At 42.5% G+C, this 24,424-nt stretch overlaps 1 protein-coding gene across 3 annotated transcripts in view; it reads left to right on the top strand.

Moving 5' to 3' along the window:
* The window catches only part of LOC308082877 (transcription initiation factor TFIID subunit 4), a 166,499-nt gene that overhangs the window by 69,752 nt on the left and 72,323 nt on the right, over positions 1 to 24,424 (top strand). For all 3 annotated transcript variants that reach the window (XM_080424944.1, XM_080424945.1, XM_080424943.1), the window contains exon 12: positions 5,342 to 5,398. In XM_080424944.1, the coding sequence (XP_080281070.1) occupies positions 5,342 to 5,398 (57 nt within the window). The remainder of the gene's footprint in view (positions 1 to 5,341; positions 5,399 to 24,424) is intronic.

Genomic DNA, 24,424 nt, shown 5'->3' with positions numbered 1-24,424 from the left:
AGCTTGTAGATCAGGTATTTTCACGATGCGCAACCAAGTATAAATCAAGCTTCAAGGATCCGAAGGGCAGCAGCATGCCCTTCTTTGGTTTCAGGTGTTTTTCTCGTGATTTAATTTAGGCAAAACCAACTATAAAGAACATGTATGCATCTGTAAATGTTAATAATTTGAGGAATACATTTGAAGAGATCACCACCAACTTAAAAAAAAGGGAAAAAGAGAGAATCTTTTGCGAATGGAAATGCCCCGCGGTGAAACATTAGCCTGAAAGCTGGGTTAATTTAATTAATTTTGAATGGTGCCAATGTCCTGCAGTAAAGATCCTCATTGCGGCAAACCTCGCTGTCTTAATTGCATTATTACTTTTCGGCCCTTCCCGCAAAGGATATTACAAAACCGTGTCACTGATGAATACTGCCCACTCAGACAGTGGCCTAACCTTTTGATTCTTTCTTTTACTTTTTTCTTTGTTTGGGATTTCATAGTCAGAAAGCCACTGCCGATCGCCTAAAGGAAAAAGCTATTAAACGCTACCTAGCTTTATTTGTTTGGTTGTGCTCATGAAAAACAAAAAGGCATAATCTCAGCAGCTTCTCTGTAAACTGTGTCATTAAAAAGTTGGAGCTGCAAGGTTTTTTAGTTGGCCATAGTCACCTTTCGGTTCTGCTCGGTTAAAATGAATTATTTATTTATTTGCTTATACTTTTTAATGTGAAAGGCTCCATTCATTAGCAGGATTAATAAATAACTTTTTTTGTTGTTGCAGTTTTAATTCTCTTCCACTGCACATCCGTAGGGGATCTTCTCACTGCCCTGTGGTTGGCAAGAGCCTTATTAAAGCTGGTTTGTTTTCAGACAGAAGCAGATTGTGGCCACTTTTCTTTCACACAAGTATTACATGCATGTAGGGCTTTTCTATACTCTTAAAGTTTAGACTAGAAACACAGGAATCTGCAGCCGTAGAAACTTTCATCGCCCATTTAGGGATAAAGATTGGGGCGCCGATGGCCTAGTGGTTAAGGCGCATACCACATCATAGGCCCTAAAGCCTGACAGCAAGTCGCAGGTTCGATTCCCGAGCCCGACGACCTTTGCTGCGTGTCACTCCGTATCTCTCTCGCCCTATTTCCTGTCTATTTCAACTGTTACTATCCAAATTAAAGGCAGAAAAGCTCCATACTGGTTTGGTCGAAGAAGATACCATAATGTAGACAGAGGAGGGAGCGCTCATTTTGGTTCATGTGATAACCTATTCCATCCACCATGGCTTGCCAACTTGGACGGCGCGCTCGCCAACGCGCGAGGCCACAAGGATGCTTGGCAGGGGCACCCGCTCGCCTCGCGGGTCACTCTCTGCCGTGCCTCAAAAAGCCTTAATCCGGGAACGCATCTACAAATGTCTTCTAAATCCTAACAATTTTCTGAAAACCCTATGTTGCTTTAATATCAGTGGTTTTCAAACTTTTTAATGTCAAGGACTATCCAAAAAGATATGTATATGGTAGCGGACCCCCATCTAAAATGATTTTGTTCAAGAAGCAAAGATTTCAGTTACAAATGTTTGCTTTAAAAATATATGTATTCAATATGTATTCAATATATGTATGCAGATCTACAAGCTCATAGCGCGGCACTCGGTGCCGCGCTATGACATCAGATATTGTATATCTGATGTTTGTATATCTGCTATTTTTGAATAGCCAAAGTATAAAATAATGTGCTTGCCATGTCAACTTACTTAAAAAGTCATGCAGTTGTTGTAAAACATTGACCAATGCACAGGACGTTGAGTGAACCAAAAGGAGCTCTCCCGAGCTCAACCCGGTGGAATTGGCATTACACGCGTCCCTGACCAGTCACACAATGTGAGGTACAGCCTGTAGTGAATGACAGTTAACAGTGTCCACTGAGAACGCCCTTTTGAGCTGAGGAGCGTCGTGGATATCATGTCCATAGCGCTCGCATGCAGCGTTTATTAACACCCACCCAACGTTCAAACCTATCAACCAATTGTCCGCATCGATGTTATTAGCACAAATAGCTTGTAGCTGAAACAATGTAAACATGGAATCCTCATGGTTGTGTACTAGTATAGTAACGATTCAACGTCGGGTCGTAAATTACCGGGTTGTCAGACACAGCCAGGAGGGTCAGAAGAGCAGCCGCTCCTCTTCCAAAAGTTGAACCGTTTCCAGCTTAAAGTGTCCTACAGGGCGCTGCGCCAAAAACGCTGGGCGTCTGGAGAGCACTGAAGTTCTACTATAATATACTGTAGCATATTATGCTCGGGCAATGGTAAGAGGAGCGCACCATGCACGTCTTTACCGCAACACCATACACACACTTACAGTACACACGCACATTGCATGCATGCGTGCACACACACACACACACACGCACACACGCGCACACACACACACACACACACACACACACAGCGGGTCAGGTGTCCAGTGCTGTAATGTTAATGTGTTTCTCTATAGGATCCCTTCCTCCATACACACGCACACAGCTGGTGATGCATATGTCGTGCCCAGCCCTTCTGCATGTGTGCGTGTGTGTGTGTGTGTGTGTGTGTGTGTGCGCGCGCATGCATGGAGCATGTGTGTGTGTGTGTGTGTGTGTGTGCGCGCACATGCATGGAGCATGTGTGTGTGTGTGTGTGTGTGTGTGTGTGTGTGTGTGTGTGTGTGTGTGTGTGCGCATGTGCGTGTGTCTCTGCACTTCCTGCAGGAATCCAGGGCAGCTGCCAGAGGAGATGTAAAGCATGCCAGTGGCACCGCTGCCCTTTGTAAACAGTCCATCTGCATCAACCAGCCCCCCCCCCCCCCCCCCCACACCCTCCACATCACCCTCCCATCGCTGCCTTAACCCCCTCTCCCTCCCGCCCGCCCGCCCGCCCCGCAAGAGCTCCTGGCCGCTAATTTGACCCCTTGAATAAGAGACCAGCTAAAATAATCCCGCCCCTCCCTCTCTCTCTCTCTCTCTCTCTCTCTCTCTCTCTCTCTCTCTCTCTCTCTCTCTCTCTCTCTCTCTCTCTCTCTCTCTCTCTCTCCCCTCTCCTCGCTCCCACTGTCGTCCATTTAAAATATGACTAGGTCTAGAGGGATGCACTCGGCCGACCGGAGGGCAAACGCATTAGTCTTAGTTGAGATACCGACCAGTACGTGAACCGCCTGATATATTTAAAGCCAATTAGCAGAGGAGGAGGAGGGTGTGAGGGGAACGGGCCTCTATGACCGTACGAGAGAGAGAGAGAGTGAAAGAGAAAGAGAGAGAGAAAGAGAGAGAGAGAGAGTGAGAGAGAGAGAGAGAGGAAGTGTGAGAGAGAGAAAGAGAGAGAGAGAGATATGAGGCAATGAGTGGGAAGTCTTACTTTCGGAGTAGAACCGAAGGCCACGGTTTTCTCATTGCATTACTATGGCAGAGGATAGAGTTGCTGAGGAGAGAAAATCCATGCAGATTTTGAAATGAACGTGTGCCATCAGGACTCGGACAAAAGCCATATCAGGCAATTAGAGGGAGATGTCCATTTAACCACATGGACCCTAGTAGCGTCCCTTTTCTGGCCAACGGGCATGTCATAATAGGCGAACATTCGGGCCGAAATAGCCAGACATTTGGTGAAAATTGCAGATCCATTGCAACCCATTAGATCGGCTATTTTCGGCGAAACGATTTGATGTAGAGGGGGAGAAAAAGGCGGGGGGCCATGTATAGATCCCTGGGGGACCCCGGTTAACGAAATATATAGGGTTTAAGTGGTTAAGAAACAGGAGGGGGGGGGGGGGGGCGGACTGACGCTTTTGCTGACGCTAGCGAATAAACTGTCAGGACTCAATTGGCCACAATTGGAATAGCCGGATGGTGTGGTTTGTGTGTGTATGGCATGTTTAACCAGTCATTCTGCCTGTAGTTGTCAGTCTAACATGAGACTGTGTGGCGAAGGATTCCCAGGGACCATCACATTCACCGAGATCGCAGCTCCTGATTAGAATAGAAGTGCTGTGTTGTCACGCCAGAGACACAAGCACGCGCATGCACGCACGCACGCGCACGCACGCACACGCACGCACAGTCGCGCACGCACAGTCACGCACGCGTACACACACACACAGACACACACACACACACACACACAGACACACACACACACACACACCCACACACACACACACACACACACACACAGACACACAAACACACCTCATCGGACAAGCTGCCAGAAACACAAGAGAGACATACCTCAAAGTACAGGCAGCCACACACACACACACACACACACACACACACACACACACACACACACACACACACACACACACACACACACACACACACACACACACACACACACACACACACACACACACACACACACACACACACACACACACACACACACACACACACACACACACACACACACACACACACATTGAGCCACTGCCACCGAGCCTCAGTAACATCCCCTGCCCCTGTGTGTGTGTGTGTGTGTGTGTGTGTGTGTGTGTGTGTGTGTGTGTGTGTGTGTGTGTGTGTGTGTGTGTGTGTGTGTGTGTGTGTGTGTGTGTGTGTGTGTGTGCTGGCTCGTACAGAATTTTTAATAACCTCTTTTGATTAGAATTGCCCTCCGGCGGCTTATTTAGGGCTGGATTTGGAGCGGGGGGTTTAAAGGCCAGCAGCCCCTGGGGGTGTCGCTCGGCTGCACTTCTCTCTGAATTCAAATACGCTGTCCTTGACACCCCCCCCTCCCCCCTCCCCCCCCTCCCCCGTCCCATCCACCACCACACCCCCCCTCCCTCCCTGTATCCTGTTCCCGTTTTGTACTATTTTTTTTCACAGGGTGGCCGCAACAGATGAGGGGGCTCCTTAAACCATTTAGACCGGGAAAGAATCTGTGTCATTTTAAGATTTCTTTGGGCTATTCAAAAATAGCAGATCTACACGCTATGAGCTTGTAGATCTGCTATTTTTCGAAAAATCTTGAACATTTGTGCAAATCTTTCAATATATACATATTTTTAAAGCGAACGTTTGAAACTCAAATCTTTGCTTCTGGGGATCTCTGGAACAACATATTTTGAGATATTTTTGTTTTTTAAACATTTAAATATTGTATATTTATTTTTATATTTTTATATTTTTATATTTTTATATTTTTATATTTTTATATTTTTATATTTTTATATTTTTATATTTTTTATGTAAAAAAAAAAGCATTTAGATTTTTTTTTTAATCGGCCTCAGGTCTTAATGGGTTAAACCAGCTGTTAACCTCTTGTTTTTAACCCCCCCTCTCCTCCCGCCTTCTCTCTTCTTTCCCCCCTTTTTACTGCAGAGTCGCTCCAGGCAAGAGGACCCAGAGCAGGCACGGCTCAAACAGAAAGCCAAGGAGGTAAGCCGCCGCCGAGATCATTACCCTTGACATTTCCCGAGACTCCTGCGTATTAATTTTTCATGCCCCGCTACATATGTAATGCCATTTTTAAAAAGTCGGACTTAAAAAGTTTGGAAGGAATTATTCAGCGGGGCTGATTGATGTGTCTGTGTGTGTGTGTGTGTGTGTGTGTGTGTGTGTGTGTGTGTGTGTGTGTGTGCGGATGTAAGAAGGGGGAGATTTTTTTTTTTACACACCCAGAGAGAAACTGCGCTCCCCCCTCCTCCCCTCTCCTCATCTTTCTTCTTCTTCTTCCTTTTGTGACAGTCATAATTTTTTACTAACTGGTAACTGCTGTTCGGTGTGCTCTGCTGCCTCTGTGCTGATGTGGGTACGGACGGGGGGTATAGAGTGGAATCCAGTTGTGAATGGGAGGGTCTCTCACAGCATGCACTGATGCACTTTCTGTAATAACTATTTGCATTGAAAAAAACAATAACCAAACTTTTACCTCATGAAAGCTCAGGCAAGAAGAAGAAGTGTGACAACATGGGGAAGCGCTGCAACTGATGTAGAAAGAAAGGCAGCTGGTTTGCCTTGTTGTACTTGGTATCACAAAGTTGTTTTTGTCCTGCCTTTTTAGTTGAGGAGTGATGTTGTTAAAGCACGTGAATTCCCAGTGGGATGCTTGAAGAAGTAGACCATTCTCCTTCTTTAGTGGTTGTTTAACATTGTGTACGCAAACGTTAACACAGGAAGTTTCTGAACCCCCCCTCTCCCTTATTTTGTTTACTCCTGAAGTGCGAAAATAACTGAACTTGGTCCTTGACTCACTAATAAAGATGAAGAGAGAGAGTGGTAGTGGTAAAGTTGAGGAGACAGGGTCGTAATAATACGGAAACACACACCATATCAACACCTCTAGGTGTTGTCGCGGTACAGACTAGCAGATAGGGTGTTTCTTCTCACTTTTTCCTCCCTGCCTCTTTCTTGGTGCCCTTATCAGCTTAGAGATATCTTACTAGGAGTGCCAAAACATAAACCACACTTGTTGTTGTTGTTGTTGTTGTTGTTGTTGTTGAGGTGGAACTTTTTTTAACGGCAGAGAGAGGCTTTCTCCTAACTTTCTCTCTTTTCGTCTCAATGCTGCTGTTTAAAAACAACAAGCTCTATAGCTGTTATTTTTTTTGTGAGGCCGTTCTCTAGAGCAACTCACACACGACGAGCCAGCAAGCAGGGGGTTCAGTGTCTTGCTCAAGGGTACCTCTACAGAGCACATGGCTGCGTGCGGCGGCCATCCATGGAAAATTCGATGACGTACATACTATTCTTTTCTCCTCTTTGCACTCTCAACGTTGACATCTTTTCAACGGGGATGAACCCGTTCTCTAAATGCAGTGTTAGAGGAACGTTCTGAGGCTGTGGATCTCAAGCCCCTATACCCATAATAAGCCCCCTGCATATGCAAATGAAGCAATGTAATAGGCTACGTGATAGGTTCACCCTGGGGCCTTGGGATAGAAGAGGGGAGAGTGGGTGGGGGTGGGGTTGGGTAGGGGGTGGGGGGGTGGTTGGGTGCAGCGGGGGCATGTGATCAAAGTGGATCTCCTCCCCGTTAAGTGGCAGGCCGCTTGTCATCTGGATACGGACAGATTAGCTCCTCGCCGAGCGACGTGGCAAGCGAGCGTTCACGTTGCTGCGAAACGCATGTGTCTTGTGGTTCTCATTTTAGATTTGAAAAGGGAAATTGAGGAAGGGGGAGTAGTACGCGTGTGTGTGTATGTGTGTGTGTGTGTGTGGTGGGGTTTTTAATTGTTATTTCATATCGTCTCTGTCGGGTGGAAACCTTGTATGTCCAAAACTGTTACTTTTCAGGATTCAAATTCAAAAGTAGCAGATCTACAAGCGCTTGTAGGTCTGCTACTTTTGATGCTTTTGTGAGACGCTGTAGTATGATCAAGTAGGGCATTAATTTACAAAAAACACATAAAAAGTTTAAATATGGAGATATGAGGTTTCTGCCCGACAACAACAACAACGATATAATATTCTTCCCTACTGCGTGACAGACAGGAGGAGAAAGCCAACCGGTCCCCAGACCTCCCGCCAACACACACTCTCTTTCTCTTTTGCTCGATGGTGGTTGTTTCTCAGCCCCCTCCACCACACACACGCACATGCACATGCACATGCACATGCACATGCACACGCACACGCACACGCACACGCACACGCACACGCACGCACGCACACACACACACACACACACACACACACACACACACACACACACACACACACACACACACACACACACACACACACGCACACACACACACACACCTCCCCACCCTCTGTTCCTCTCCTGTTTTCATCATCACCCACCTGGCTCAAGGGGATGGAGTTGGCTATGTGTGTGTGTGTGTGTGTGTGTGTGTGTGTGTGTGTGTGTGTGTGTGTGTGTGTGTGTGTGTGTGTGTGTGTGTGTGTGTGTGTGTGTGTGTGTGTGTGTGTGTGTGTGTGTGTGTGGGCATGTGTGTGTGTGTGTGTGGGTCAGTACTGCAGAGTGTGTCTGTCGGCAGTTCACACACACATCTGCGCAAATTTCATCAGGATAATGAGCCCCGGCCACTCTGCCCAGGTGTCAGCCGGTGGTGGAGCCGTTCTCTCTTTTAGAACACACACACACACACACACACACACACACACACACACACTCACACACACACACACACACACACACACACACACACACACACACACACACACACACACACACACACAAAATAATTTGGACCAATGGAACGACTGTATTATGGGCTTTAATCAAGTGACGCACTTAAACTGAGGCGACATACTGTGTGATGTATTTATAAAAGACCCGGTGGCAATTATTTATTTATCTATCTATTGCACTATTTTCTTTTAGTTGGTTGTACTTTGATATCATAGATATTGTGAAAAATACAACTATGATGGTGAAAGACAAGGTGCGTGTGGCAGGAGAAGTGAAGGTCTCAACTGTCATTTCTACTGCTAAATGGGTAGGTAGAAATGGTGTGTTCTAAACACCTTAAACACCTGAAACACCCGCGCCACCTTTGTTTTGAACGCCTTGTCCACTCCAGTTTCAGACTAGTGGTGGGAAAAAATACGTTAATTTCAGTGAACAAACAATTTCGTTCACGTTCATGGCAATGATTCGTTCAAATGATTCGTTCACGTTCTCGCTCAGTAGTGCTATTTTCTAGTGAAAAACACCATCGCGGGAGCGTTATTATTACGTCGCGCGTACCGCTCGCCCCCCCCGTCCCGTGTACGGGGGGGAGGGGATGGGGGGCATGCACGATAGCTTGAACGTAACAGTTTCAGGAAGTGAACGAGTTCGTTCACGTTCACGGCAATGAACTAGTTATTTTGAACGAATCGATCATGAACCACCCATCACTATTTCAGATCAAAGCACACTTCTGGTTGGCTGCTGTTTTGCTGTCTGTCTGTCTGTCTGTCTGTCTGTCTGTCTGTCTGTCTGTCTGTCTGTCTGTCTGTCTGTCTGTCTGTCTGTCTGTCTGTCTGTCTGTCTGTCTGTCTGTCTGTCTGTCTGTCTGTCTGTCTCTGTCTGTCTTTTTGAAAAACGATTACCTTTAACAGTTAACAGTTAACGGATAACAGTTAATACATTGACCACATACTGTACATGTAACTAGCTCAGGCTCAGGACTTGTGTGTTCTTCAATGCACCCACTGTCACTCTTCCCTGTCCCGTACGAATAAACACACCATGAGTGCCATGAACACAATGTTCTAGAAGATAGAAACAAGAAGAAACAAATACATTGCTGTGTGACTTTATGTGACCCGTTCAGATTGATGTTTACAGAAAGTCATTCAAATGTGGCCTGTGTGCCTCGCAGATGTAGCCATTGATTGTGGATCTGACTGCAGTGCAGGAGCGGGCAAACAGAACCAGCCTCAGAGTTGAATTGAGTCACCCTGTAAGAACTTGGCCTGCTGTTTGGTATGCATGTAGGCACAATTTCACATCAATAAATTGTGATCAAATTGATATTTAAGCTCAATTAATTTCAAATTGAGTTACTCTCAAGTTGTGCCCACTTGTGCCTACCAAACACAGTATCCATACTTCCTCTCCCTGATGGCTCAATCAGTACATAATCTAGCAGATAATCATAACAGCATTCATTGAATCCAGTGTCTATGTTCATTACACAGTTACTAATAGTTAAAGCTGCACTATGTAGCTTTCCTCTTCTACCCCAGATTTGAACACGGTTTCCTATACAAGTGCTGCATTTCTTACCATTGAGCTAATAGAGCCGGCCTGCTTGCTCAGGGGATAAAATTTATCTTGACCTATAGGTCAAAGTTTGTGTCAGATACTGTGTCTAGGTGAGACATGACCTTTGACACGATCTAAATGTCTCTATAGAAGGGAGCAGGGAGACAAAATACAACCACCCCAATTGTATTAACCCATTAAGACCTGAAGACGATTCTACATGTCTCCTAAATCCCAACAGTTTTCTAAAAAGCGTATGTTTCTATATCAGTGGTGCTCAAACTTTTTCATGTCAAGGACCCCCAAAATGATATGTATTTGGCCGCCGACCCCCATCTCAAAATGTTTTGTTCCAGGGACCCCCAGAAGCAAAGAATAGAGTTAATTTTTTTTTGCTTTAAACAATATATATTCACTCTGTGCCACGCTACGAGCTTGTATATCTGCTATTTTTTAATAGCCAAAGTGTAAAATAATGCTTTTTAGCTCAAATGAAAAAGTGACACAGATGCGTTCCAGCTCTAAATGGGTTAACCCATTAAGACCTGGAACTGTGTCATTTTTAGATTTGAGCTAAAAAGCATTATTTTACACTTTGGGCTATTCAAAAATAGCAGATCTACAAGCTCATAGCGCGGCACCGAGTGCCGCGCTACGAGCTTGTAGATCTGCTATTTTTGAAAAATCGTGAAAATGTGTGCAAATCTTTGAATATATATATTTTTAAAGCGAACATTTTTAACTCAAATCTTTGCTTCTGGGGGTCCCTGGAACAAAATATTTTGATGGGGGTCCGCGGCCAAATACATATAATTTTGGGGGTCCTTGACATGAAAAAGATTGAGCACCACTGATAGAAACAAACGTTTTTCAGAAAACTGTTGAGATTTAGGAGACATGTAGAATCGGCTTCAGGTCTCAATGGGTTAAGTTATATTGTATTAATATACTCTACCATACAGATTGGACAAAAGTAAAATGTATTCATTAAAAAAAAAGTGACATAGTGCCGCTTTAACATTTTATGGTTTGCTAAAAGCAGAGACAGACTTATAAAGAAAAAGTCAACAACATCACTGCAGGCTAACAACAAACAAACACGTTTGGATTTGAGCCACCTCAGAATAATGCATCTCGATATGAATCTAAATATATACAATACATATAAATATACAAATCTGAAAGCAGGGGATGATTGTGGGCACCCCCATTATTGGAATAAGAACCTTGATCTTCTCCCGTTTGTGCAATTTCTTCCCATTAAGACCTGAGGCCGATTCTACAAATGTCTTCTAAAATCCTAACAGTTTTCTGAAAAACGTATGTTGCTATACTCAGTGGTTCTCAAACTTTTTCATGTCAAGGACCCCCAAAATGAAATTGGCCACCGACCCCCATACATTCAAAATATTTTGTTCCAGGGACCCCCAGAAGCAAAGATTTGAGTTAAAAATGTTTGCTTTAAAAGATTTTCAAAAATGTTCACAATTTAAAAAAAAACAGATCTACTGTACAAGCTCTGCGCTATGAGCTTGTATATCTGCTATTTTCTGAATAACCAAAGTATAAAATAATGCTTTTTTAGCTAAAATCTAAAAATGACATAGATGTTTTAATGTGTTAATCCTAGCCCTTCGCTCTCTGTCTGCGTATCTGCCCGCTGCGCCGGAAATTGAACCCACATCCCTCCATGTCCCCGTCTGGCTAGGGCAGATTAGTTAGTTTGCCAGGAGAGGGAAAAGCCAGGCGGTACAGCCGCCACTGTATCCTCCATTCACATGGTATTTGGCCGAAAGGTCAGATGAGCTATTTCAGAAATGCCCCAGTGAAAATCAATGGGCAAAACGAGCAGCCCAATTCCTGTTCTGGCTGTTGTTGCTGTTGTTGTTGTTGGGTCTGCTCTCACCCTGTCTGTTCCCAACACCCTGGCTGGATGCCAGCAGTGGTGGAAAAAGTACTCAGATATTTTACTTAAGTAAAAGTAGCAATATACCACAATATAAAAAGTACTCCATTACAAGTAAAAGGCCTGTGTTCAAAATGTTACTTGTGTAAAAGTACGCAAGTATCGGCATCAAAATATACTTTAAGTACCATAGAGTAAAAGTACTAAAATGTTTGAAAATAGCAGATCTACAAGCTCACAACGCGTCGCGATGCGACGCGCTGTGAGCTTGTAGATCGGCTATTTTCAAATAGCCTAGGTATAAAATAGGGCTGAAGTGGTTAATGTACGTTTTATAATATAATAATTTATATCTGCAAAGTAACTAGTAACTAAAGTTTTCAAATAATTGTAGTGGAGTAAAAGTACAATATTTGCCTCTGAGATGTAGTGGAGTAGAAGTAAAAGTATAGACAATGGGAAATACTCCAGTAAAGTAAAAAATACCTCAAAATTGTACTTAAGTACAGTACTTGAGTAAATGTACTTAGTTACTTTACACCAGAGAGAGAGAGAGAGAGAGAGAGAGAGAGAGAGAGAGAGAGAGAGAGAGAGAGAGAGAGAGAGAGAGAGAGAGAGAGAGAGAGAGAGAGAGAGAGAGAGAGAGAGAGAGAGAGAGAGAGACTAGGTAGAAAAAGGGTGAGAGAAAGGGAGGAGAAGTGAGAGTGGGGGGGAAACGGTGAGAGAGAGAGGGCGGGCCAGCAGAGATACATCACGGTGTCAGACACACAGACACACTGCGGCCACAGATTCATCATCACCGGCCTCGTCTGCAGGCGCAAACTGGACACAGGAAGCGAGTGAACAAGAGAAGAGAAGGACGAAGAGAGAGAGAGAGAGAGAGAGAGAGAGAGAGAGAGAGAGAGAGAGAGAGAGAGAGAGAGAGAGAGAGAGAACAGGAGAGCAGACAAATGGACCCACCACTACTACAGCTGGCTGTGGAAAAAAGGCTTCCTCTTTTTAAAGTTATCCCCAGGTGCTCCTAATGTTGTTTTAATTGTGGGGTAATTTTACCCACTATAACTGGTGGTGAACTTTGAGTTTAACGTATATAGTTCGGTGCTGATATTGGCTACTTTTGTGTGACGCTCAGTGGTGTAAAGTAACTAAGTACATTTACTCAAGTACTGTACTTAAGTACAGTTTTTAGATACTTTTACTTTATTGGAGTATTTCCAATTGTCTATACTTTTCCTTCTACTCCACTACATCTCAGAGGCAAATATTGTACTTTACTCCACTACAATTATTTGTAAATGTTAGTTACTAGTTACTTTTCAAATATAAATTATGATATTATAAAACATACATTTACCACTTTAGCCCTATTTTATACCTAGGCTATTTGAAAATAGCCGATCTACAAGCTCACAACGTGTCGCATCGCGACGCGTTGTGAGCTTGTAGATCTGCTATTTTCAAACATTTTAATACTTTTACTTTTGGTACTTTAAGTATTTTGATGCCAATACTTTAGTGCTTTTACTCAAGTAACATTTTGAACCCAGGCCTTTGTAACAGAGTATTGCTGCATTGCAGTATCGATACTTTTACTTAAAGGGATATTTCACTTTAAAAAAAACTTTGGGTCATTTTATCATCTACTCAGGCTTTTGTGAACCGCCCAGACTGTTTTTAAGTTGCTTGATTCAGTATTTAGATATTTGATATTCATTTTATCAGACACGCCCCCTTCCTATACAAACCCATTATAACTTCAAATGACTCGCCCCGCCCTCCTAATATGCGAGGGGGCCGTGTTTTTTTGATAACTTTTTTCATTTATTTTTAATATTATTTTTGGAAAATGAAAAAAAAAAAATACAATAAAAAAAAAAAAAAAAAAAATGAAAAAGTTATCAAAAAAACACGGCCCCCTCGCGTATTAGGAGGGCGGGGTGAGTCACCAGAACCAAGGATGGGTATTTTTGATGAATCTATCATGGTTAAAATGGAGTTTGAAGTTATAATGGGTTTGTATAGGAAGGGGGGCGTGTCTGATAAAATGAATTTCAAATATCTAAATACTGAATCGAGCAACTTAAAAATGGTCTGGGGGGTTAACAAAAGCCTGAGTAGACGATAAAATGACCCAAAGTTTTTTTGAAAGTGAAATATCCCTTTAAGTAGAAAATATGAGTACTTTCACTGGTGACGCTGTAGTATGATCAAGTAGGGCATTACTTTACGAGAAAACACAAAAAGTTAAAATATGGAGATAAGAGGTCTCTCTCTGCCCGACGGCAACGATATACAGCATATGTACTGTATATACCTGTATACGCAATGTACATCCTAGCAGTCAGTGTGCAAGAGTGCCAGAGTCCAAGTCAAAAGGTCAATAGTCAGAAACGGACAGTGCAGTGTTATACTATATACTAGTGTTATTGTAGGCATATTAGATGCACAAATGTACTGTATCATGCAAGTACTGGCACTGTAAAACATTTTTGTTAAATTTTCTGTGCACTGTGCAGTCTCTTTAGTCGCAGGTAAGTTACAGGTGTCCAGGAACCCCTAGGAGGTCCTCAGAGTTACTACAGGGGGTCCGCCAAATCTTTGAGTGATGGGGAACATTAGCCGAAAATAGCAGATAGAAAAATAGACCGTCTATTTTCTGAGATTTTGGTGTAGAGGGAAAAAAGAGCCGACCAAGTACAGAGCCAATGGTCAAGCTAAATATCTGAAATATTATAACTATCTGAAAATGCTATCCAACTATCTATGAAATCTATGAAAACGTTTAATCTGCAACAACATTTTATACAATATGTAGTGGGGGTCCAGACAGACAGAAACATGGATAGGACAGTTTTCAATCCCTGCTGGATATTGTACCCTACGCTGTGCACTTAAAAATATCCTCTTTACATATCCGTTGAAATCTCTAAATGCCCCTGATATTAGAGGTTTGCAAAAGCACTTCCATGATTTTCTGCTCCTGTTATTTTACCATTATTATTTCGGATGAATATCTCGTCATTAACTACACTTTCAGGCGAGTCCTGCTTTAAAAATAACGGGAAAAAACAAGTGTAATTTTCCATTACAATGTAAATTTATACAGTAATGACTTTATACTTAGTGTCCTCCAAATTTTTATAAAATGCCCTAGATAGAAAAAAAATCCCTCATACACACATTAATACCAATACTGTAGTATGAAATGTACTGTATGAGTACAACACGGTATTCACATTGTACAATAATATTAATATGTATTAGAATCCTTTATTTGAATTGTTTTACAAAGAAAAAACTACAGCACATTGGATAAAAGCAAGGTCATAAAAAGTATAATCAACCATAAATAGACTAAAATAAACTGCCTTAATCAGGAAATTATCAAATAATCACTGTATAAGCCATTAACACAGCTATATTTTATCCTTTAAGGATGGCAGTGTCGCTCAGTCTGTCCAACATGTTGGTCCCAAAGATACTGTATGTCAAAAACTACTGACTAAATTGCAAACGAATCTGATGTGCACCTTCATGCTCCCCGGAGGATGCCACAATATTGATTTCAGTTAACCCACAGGCTTTCCTCTAGTACCACCCTTAGGCCAAGATTTCCACTTGAACACAAGATAACTCAAAATGTTTTGCGCATATTGACGTAAAACTGGCCGAAGGCATTCTTGCTCCTCAGAGTATGCACCTTACTGATTCCGTGACCTTACCTCCACCCTCAGGCCATAATGTCAACTTTGCACAAACGATATTTCAGAATCTAATGGCTGGACTTCCATGAGAATTGCTAAACGTATTCATATTCCCAAGAGATTGAACCCTACTGATTTTTCGGACCCCATGGCCCTTTCACGTTTTCACTTGTCTTCTATTTTCAAGATACTTTGTAGCTTTTTAATTATGTACTCCGTTTTATTTTTTGCTTTAAATCTTTTGCTCTTGTGTATAATGTTTGTTAATTATCCAGCCCCCACTGCCCCACTCACACAATTCTGGCTCTAATAATAGTTTTCCAATTTGTTTTCTTTCATTTCTATCCCCACTACAGAGAGCACAGGGGTATAAGCATAGGTCAGCCCAGGGTTTCATGTCACTTTAAGACCCTGACATTGATTGATTGAATACTTTATTAACAGTTTGCAAAAAGTACAGAGGTACAGTTAAACAATAATGCTAAAAGGATAACACAAAAGGCCCTGAGGGCTTGTTTCCATTGTGGTCCTGACACACCAAGCCGACTTGCAAGAATTTATCGGCAACTGGTCAGATCATTTTGCGTCGCCTGACGTCTTCGGTAAAAGTTGCACAGGAACACGATGCAAAGACTACAGCTGATGCTGATGGGCGACTTGCACATTATGTAATGTGTCTGTGCGAGAGGAAATTACTCTCCATACCAGGAGGTGTCAATAGTCTATTCGTAATCCAACAAGACAAACAGAAGTTTGCGTATCATGGGAAGACAATTGGGAAGAACAACAACAAACAAACTGAGCATTTTCACGCCATGTACTTGTTTCGGTAATATCATACATCTGTTTGCCTTCTTTATATCTGTCTTTGGCTCGCTGCTCACTTCCGTTTCTCTTCTCGTGCTCTGACTTAAACTTGGCCGATTTTGGACCCAAACCCTATTTTATTGACATCAGCTGGAGGAGAAGGTCTGACTGGAACTACTACACAGGAAACATGGGCTGTAGTCCAGGAGGAACTGACATTCTGTACGATGATGTCACAGTTGTCAAAATCATGTTCAAAATATATACACTGTAAACACAGAAAATAACACAAAACACAGTCCAACATCATGTTTATTTTGCCCTCAACTAAATTAAAATAGGGTTTTGGTGCAAAACCGGCAACGTGCCCTTTAAGAAGATGGCACACAACGCAAAATGTATGGGCAATTGTCAGACACAGGCACTCAAAGACGACTTTTCGGCCAATGTCGGCTTGGTGTGCTTGGGTCAATTTGGAATACACAGTATGGATTCAGATGATACTTGTGCAAAAACTATACATAAGTCTCTATAAGAAAGACTCAAATGAGATCTGTTGTGGGAGGAGATGGTCAAAATGTTGATCAGCTACGTTGGGGGAAAATGAGAAGGAAGCTCCATCACACAGGGCTGTGAAATGCAGATCACTGATGTTTCAGGCCTCGTCTTCAGAATCTAATTTGTCGAACCCATAAATTATTTACTGTAAATGTGTTATTGGAAAATCCCAATTATAATTTGTGTGTGTGTGTGGGTGGGGGGGGGGGGTGGTAGAGCAACTGGTACTTGAGATTGCTAGACAGTAGATGGTAAGAAGGCCTGAGCGATATGACGTGATATAAATGTTAAAATAGCTAGAATATAGGAGGTGTGTTCTTAATCAGACTAATCAATTAACTGATCAATTAAGTCGATATAAGACATTTAAAAAACATTTATCAATAAAACCTTGCCTCTCGATTATTCGATTAGCCTACGGTTATTGATTCTAAATGTCGGTTGCGATATACTTTCGGTTAATTGCCCCATTGAACTAAAACAAAGAAGAGAGTACACTCTGTAAAAACACAATACAATTGTACAGCATGCTTTGTAATATCTACCAAACATCTTTCATAACTACAGCCATAAAATGTAGTAAATATGAGGTCACCAACCAACCAACTGTCCAACAGTTTTACATAATTCTGATATGATTGAATACAGCAGTGATGATATGTACAATTGCATTCATGTCTCATGAATGAAACATGTTTTCTTATGGTTAGCCACAGATAGTATTGCTATAGCCTGTCATGTATATTCATGCTTTCATGTGTCTTGTCGTGTATTTGTTTACGTGACGGCTAGATGCAAATTGATGACGAACACATTACAGTAATTAATGCCTGAATACAATACAGTAACCTGATCTGATTTACTTCTAATCAGTGTCTAGTGTAGAGCACCCTATTTAGGGCTATGCAAATAAGGGAACAATTAATGATGGATGATTGTTTTCAGCCACAGTATGAACACACGTCCATGCATGCAAGCAGGCATGCATGGACACATGCACACACATAAACACGCACACACTCGTGCTTATGCACACACGCACACGCACACGCACACACACACACACACACACACACACACACACACACACACACACACACGCACACACGCACACACACACACACACACACACACACACACACACACACACGCGTAAAGCACTTTATGTCAGACAGACTATTGTAGAAGATGATTTTTAGTCCATATTCTGTTGGTGGAGTAGTTCATTCTAGTAGTTGGGTGGCACTGTATCAAAGAGAAAGAAAAGAAACCCTCAGTGGAGTTACATTTATGTACAGTAGGCCATGTGGCATCGTCTACTACATTGTTTCAATCTCATGGGTGTCCATGACCCCAAATGCAGTCCAGCTGTGGAGGCTGTTGTTACGTCATTGTTATGCCTCTCCTCTCTCCTCTCAACACATTCTCAGACCCTTTGCTTCTAACTGGTGATAAGTTGTGTCCAAATCGGACCATGCGGCACCTGTTTGACGCGACAGGACTCCACTGTGTCGGACGTTGACGCGACAGGCCATTTCCTGTTTGTGGTCCTGTCCTGGACCACACTTTGAGACCCACTGGTGTAGCCAGAGTGTTTCCAGTGAGCCAACATGCACAATATCAGCACCCTGACTCTGTTTGACCAGAATGGAACCTAATTAGTATCATTGGTAACACCTGTGAAGGAAGTAGGGAAGAGACGCAATTTCTTTCCAATATGGCTGCTGTGCATAGAGCCTATTCGTCACTATAGTATGTATGACCTGAGAGTGAGAATGTGTTTAGTACTACTGTCCCATTCCATTCATATTCTTCTAGTGTCTAGTATCCATGTGATTCTAGACCAGGGGTCCTCAAAGTGGGACCTGGGGACCCCCAGGTTTCCTTGAGGCGGTCCCAGGGGGTTGAACCACTTTTACCCTATTTTATACTTTGGCTATTAAAGAAAATGCCGATCTACAAGCTCACAACGCGTAACCATGCGATTCGTTGTGAGCTTTTAGATAGGAACTTATTTTCCCTATCATTTGCTCACTAGCACACTGGAGATGTGTTGAACTCCTACTATCAATGGTGTAAAGTAACTACGTACATTTACTCAAGTACTGTACTTAAATACAAATTTAAGGTATTTTTTTATTTTTTACTTTACTGGAGTATTTCAATACTTTTACTTCTACTCCACACATCTCAGAGGCAAATATTGTACTTTTACTCCACTACAATTATTTGAAAACTTTAGTTACTAGTTACTTTGCAGATATAAATTATTATATTATAAAACATGCATTAACCACTTTAGCCCTATTGTATACCTAGGCTATTTGAAAATAACCGATCTACAAGCTCACAACGCGTGGTGAGCTTGTGGATCTGCTAGTTTCAAAAAATGTTGTGCTTTTACTTTTGGTACTTTAAGTACATTTTGATGCCAATACTTTTGTACTTTTACCCAAGTAACATTTTGAACACGGGCCTTTTACTAGTAACAGAGTATTTTTTATATTGTGGTATTGCTACTTTTACTTAAGTAATATCTGAGTACTTCTTGCACCACTGCCTACACCACAATGCAATCTGACCTCATTCAACTTTCAACCTTGCCTGGCTCTAAATTGAGGTCAGAGGCGTACATGACCTCCTCGACTGCATAAACATCCATTTAACCGAAAGCCGACTCCATATCGTTGTGACATAGACACCACCATTCTCTGAAAAAACGTATTCCTTCTTCTGGTGCTCCACAATTCATTGAAAATAATCTGAAATTTAGATTTTAGGTTATAATTATGTAATCGTGAAACTTGTAAACTTGGCAATTTATTTTAACGTCTAAATGGGTCAGCTGTTGCGCCGTACCCTCATCTCCTCACCAGTACCACAAGGGTTAATTACCACAACATTGTACGAGCCATCTCCCCATCCATGAGGCTCACAAAACAATAAAATCACAAAACCCATTACGTAACCATTTGACCAAATATATGACATCCATTAGCACAACAAAAACATATCCTATGATCTTAATATTAAAAATATGATAAAAAAATCATTTTCCCACCAAAAATCACCATCATCAATAATCATGATAATATTGAGAAAGATAATCGGATTTATCATTTTTGTCCTAATCGTGCAGCCCCCTGCCTGCTTCTCCCTCACATGCATAACAGAATGTCTATGCATCAATGTGAATATGAAGTTATTTTAATCATTTATTTTACATAATGGACATGAGACATGGCTAAATGCACTTGCAGCACAGCATCCTCCGCACACACAGGTGATTGGGTCAGAGAGAGAGAGAGAGAGAGAGAGAGAGAGAGAGAGAGAGAGAGAGAGAGAGAGAGAGAGAGAGAGAAAGAGAAAGAGAAAGAGACTACGGAATCCACCCACGCTCCATGATGCCCCCGCTGGCCAGTGCCTCCCAGCTGTACAATGGAGAGAGAGAGGCCCAGCTGGTGTGTCAGAGGACCTTGCAGCAGCCCGCTAGTGTTATAGCAGGAATCTATGTGGAGTTCATCCGGCCTCTCGTCCTCTGGCCCTCCGCAAACTGCTCTCCTCAAAGAGACACTCTCTCAGCCATTAGGCCTGCCTCTGGCCACAAACACTGCCAGTCCAACACTACTCCCATTCCTTCACTGTACAACATGTCAATTCTTTTCAAAGACAATTCCTTGCTGTCTCGTTGTGCATCCCAGGTAGTGATATTTCTATCTCTCTGGCCTACTGTTTTTTTTTCCTAGCTTAAAGGAGTAGTTCACCAAAAACATTACTTATTTTCTATCAATTACACACCCCATATGACGCCTTGAATTTATGTTGCATTCCTGAGCCAATAATTTGATGACCGATCAATAGGAGACTCAGTAGAAGACTCTTTCCAAAGTTCCGGAGACTCCGCTGTTTTTTGGGCGGTGAAACCGCCCCTATATGTGAGGTTTGGATATTTGCACCCCCCAATCCTGCGCTGTGATTGGCCACCAGTGTACCCCCCTAACCCTGCACCGTGATTGGCCAATCACAGTCTATTCAGGACTGTGATTGGCTAGTGAAACATGACACATGTGCATAGCCCTATAAATAGGACTATGCACTTAAGTTAGGGGTGTACAATGGTTGGTCCACAATATTACTTTTCTTTAGGTGAACTTCCATCACTGTGATGACCACTGTGACCACACCGCCCACTTCACACTGGGTGTGATTTTTTATTATTTGCTTAGGAATGCGACAAAAACTAAATAATCTCCATGAATTCAAGGCTTCATGGGGTGTGTATTGATAGCAAATAAGTAATTTTTTGGGTGAACTACTCCTTTAAAATAACTTGTGAAAAGAACAATACTATTTCAGTTTTTACTAGAGTAAAACCAGCATGTGTTCTAAATCGGTCGTTCACAAACTTTTCTTTACTTTTCTATGACCCCCATAACTCTGAGAGTGTACAAATGGAACCAAATCGACCCTCACGGGTCCATTTGGATCCATCTCTCCACACTCAGTTACAGACCTGCAAGGGTCCATTTAGAACCCCCTTCTATAGGAACCCTGAGGGTCCCTGAACCGCACGCACTTTGAGAACCACTATTCTAAATCACTATCCATTATTACACTCGTAGATATTTGTACCAGTTATTACGTAGTTTGATGTGGTGTAATTTCCTCTATTCCATTGAAGTGTTACAGCTGTGATATTTTTTAATCCTACCACAAGAATTATCAGCGTAATTGTCAACACAACACAAATCTGTTTCGGAGGTCTTTATTTAACACGCAGCAGGCTACTTAATAGCATTCCATATGCCTTTTATTTGTTGCTTTGTTGTTGCTAGTTTCAATGTCTCCCTTTCTTTTCTTTTTTTTTCACTCCCTTTATTTTCTTCTCCCGAAGACATATTACAAGAAGAAAAGAGAAAAAAAAAATACCTTTGGTGTTCCTGTGTGTTTTCTAATATTACAAAGTGCTGTAATGAGAAGGAAAACAACACCAAAAAAAAGAAGATTTTCTTTCTTTTTTCCTTAAAGTGCCTCAGAGGAAGATTGCGGCTTCGTCTCTCTTGCACCGAACACTGCCTGTAGGACCACTTGTTTCTTCTTTTGTGCGGCGGGGAGCACTCCTTGGGACTCGTGGCGACAGGGGAATTGGGTAGAGGAGTGAGCTACGCTCGTGGCGAGGTGGCAGAGCCTCCCTCCCTCAGCCTGGGATAAGAGCGAGGCAGGAGTGAGGGAGGCAGGACACGTTTCAATTAGCCCAATAAGAGCGGGAAAAGCATATTCTGTCATTATTTGATTTTAACCATTATCTTATACTTTTGGCTATAACAAAATAGCAGATATACACGCTCAGAGCTTGTAGAGCTGCTATTTTTTTTGTTGAAAACTCAAATCTTTGCTTCTGGGGGATTCTACAAATGTCTTCTAAATCCTAACAGTTTAAAAAAATAACGTATGTTGCTGTAATCAGTGGTTCTCAAAAACGTGTGACCCCCATAATGATATGTATTTGGCCGCGGACCCCCCATCTCAAAATATGTTGTTCAAGGAACCCCCACGAAGCAAAGATTTGAGATAAAAAATGTTCACTTAAAAAAAATGATATATTCAAAGATTTGCACAGATTTTCAAGATTAAAAAAAAAAATGCAGATCTACAAGCTCATGGGCCGAGTGCCGCACTATGAGCTTGTATATCTGCTATTTTTTAATAGCCCAAAGTATAAAATAATGCTTTAAAGTGGTTACACAAGATGCGTTCCCGGTTTTAATGGGTTAGGGAAAAGGGAACAAACACCACACAGAGAGGAGGAGAGGAGAGAGAAGAAGAAAAAAAAACCTCACCAGCTAAACTTCTCCCTCCCTCTTATCTCTTCCTATTACTTCATTTGACCCTTTCCCCCCCAAAAAAGAGCCTTTCCCATGCGTTGCCCTCTTGAACCAACTCTGCTCTTCCTTTTTTTACTTTTAGGAGAAAAAAAGAAAGAAAAAAGAGATGTCATTTGTTTAGAATTCATGGGGGATATAAGGAGTTAGTTGACGGTGAGCGTGTGGAGGATCATGGGTCTTTGTGGGGGTGATGCTAAGTGTGCCAGCGCGGCCCGCATGTTTCCATTAGATTGTCATGTTGGCTAATTAGAGAGCGGCAGCATGATTCACCTTGCTAATTAGGAGGACTTGCACACCATGTGCCCCCGGGCGGGCGTCGTTGAGGAGGAGAAAAGAGAAGCCCAGACTCTGAGCCCTCTCGCAGTCGAGTCGTCACCGCCGCTTTCCCTATGAAGATCCCCCCCCCCCCACCCCCCCTTCTCATCTACCTTCCACTCCTATCTCTCTTTCACTTTCTCTCTTCTATCCCTTTTTTGATTTGGAAATGAATAAATCATCGAGATCGTCCTCCTTCTCTCTCTCTCTCTCTCTCGGAGTGTGAATATCTGAGTTCACATCTTTTTCCTGAGATGCAAATTAGACGTGATCAATAGCAGGTGGCGAGCGGCGAATCCTAACCCTTTAAAAGGAAAAAAAGAGGAAAAGAGAGAGTGAACAAGAGAGGAGTAGAGAGAGAGAGAAGACTGCTAGCCAAAGCACGCTATAGCTATGGAGGGAGACAAAGCGAGGGAGAACATTTAAAGTCGGAAATTTCCCCTTAGATAAGCATTATTTTTAATGATCACCGGCTTCCACCCCGTCGACACTCCGACTGTGTAATACCTTTTTCGGAATATGCTTAACGCTGATTCCTAGTTCCCTTCGCTAAAAAAAAAAGAAACTGTTCTTTTTTTGGAAAATGTTTTATACAAATGTTATTACACACAATGATAATACTAGCTCTGTGTGGCTTATGGGCTTTCAGGTGGGTTTTTTATACACATCCAATTTAGCTGCACACATTTCACACACACACACACACACACACACACACACACACACACACACACACACACACACACACACACACACACACACACACACACACACACACACACACACACACACACACACACATCCTACACTGGTTTTAATATCTTGCAAATAAGTTGCAAACTATGAGGAACCGTAGGGGTCGTGATAGTGGCATTCGCATAATGACCCCAGCTCCGGGGAGAGCTGAGAGCACGGAATAATTGGTCCCTGGCCCTGCAAAGGCTTCTGACATGCTCAGGCTTTAGAGGAAATAGAAAACACAGTCAGCCAAGACCATTGGCACACGCGCACACACACGCACACGCACGCACGCACGCACGCACGCACGCACGCACGCACGCACGCACGCACGCACGCACGCACGCACGCACGCACGCACGCACGCACGCACGCACGCACGCACGCACGCACGGTAAAAGTATCAATACTTGTAGAAATAGTTACAAGAGAAAGTCTGGAATTCAAAATTTACGTGAGTGTAGTGGAGTAAAAGTACAATATTTGCCTCTGAGATGTAGTGGAGTAGAAGTAAAAGTACTGAAAAATGGAAATACTCCAGTAAAGTAAAAACACCTCAAAATTTTATTTATGTACAGTACTTGAGTAAATGTACTTAGTTCATTTACACCACTGAAATGAATGCCCTACTTGATCGTACTACAGTACTACAGCATCACAAAAGCATCAAAAGTAGCAGATCTACAAGGTTGTAGATCTGCTACTTTTGCTATTTTTGAATTTGAATCCCGAAAAGTAACCGCTTTGACCATAATAGGTTAACACTGAGGATGTTTTACTGTGTACGGTAGAATACATTTCTAGGTAACGCACTAGAACTGCAAGCAGATT

The sequence above is a fragment of the Gymnoscopelus braueri genome (assembly GCF_963280865.1).
Source record: "Gymnoscopelus braueri genome assembly, chromosome: 1".
Lineage (NCBI taxonomy): Eukaryota > Metazoa > Chordata > Actinopteri > Myctophiformes > Myctophidae > Gymnoscopelus > Gymnoscopelus braueri.
The sequence above is the reverse complement of the archived record's forward strand: the minus strand, read 5'-3'. Positions and strand labels throughout refer to the sequence as shown.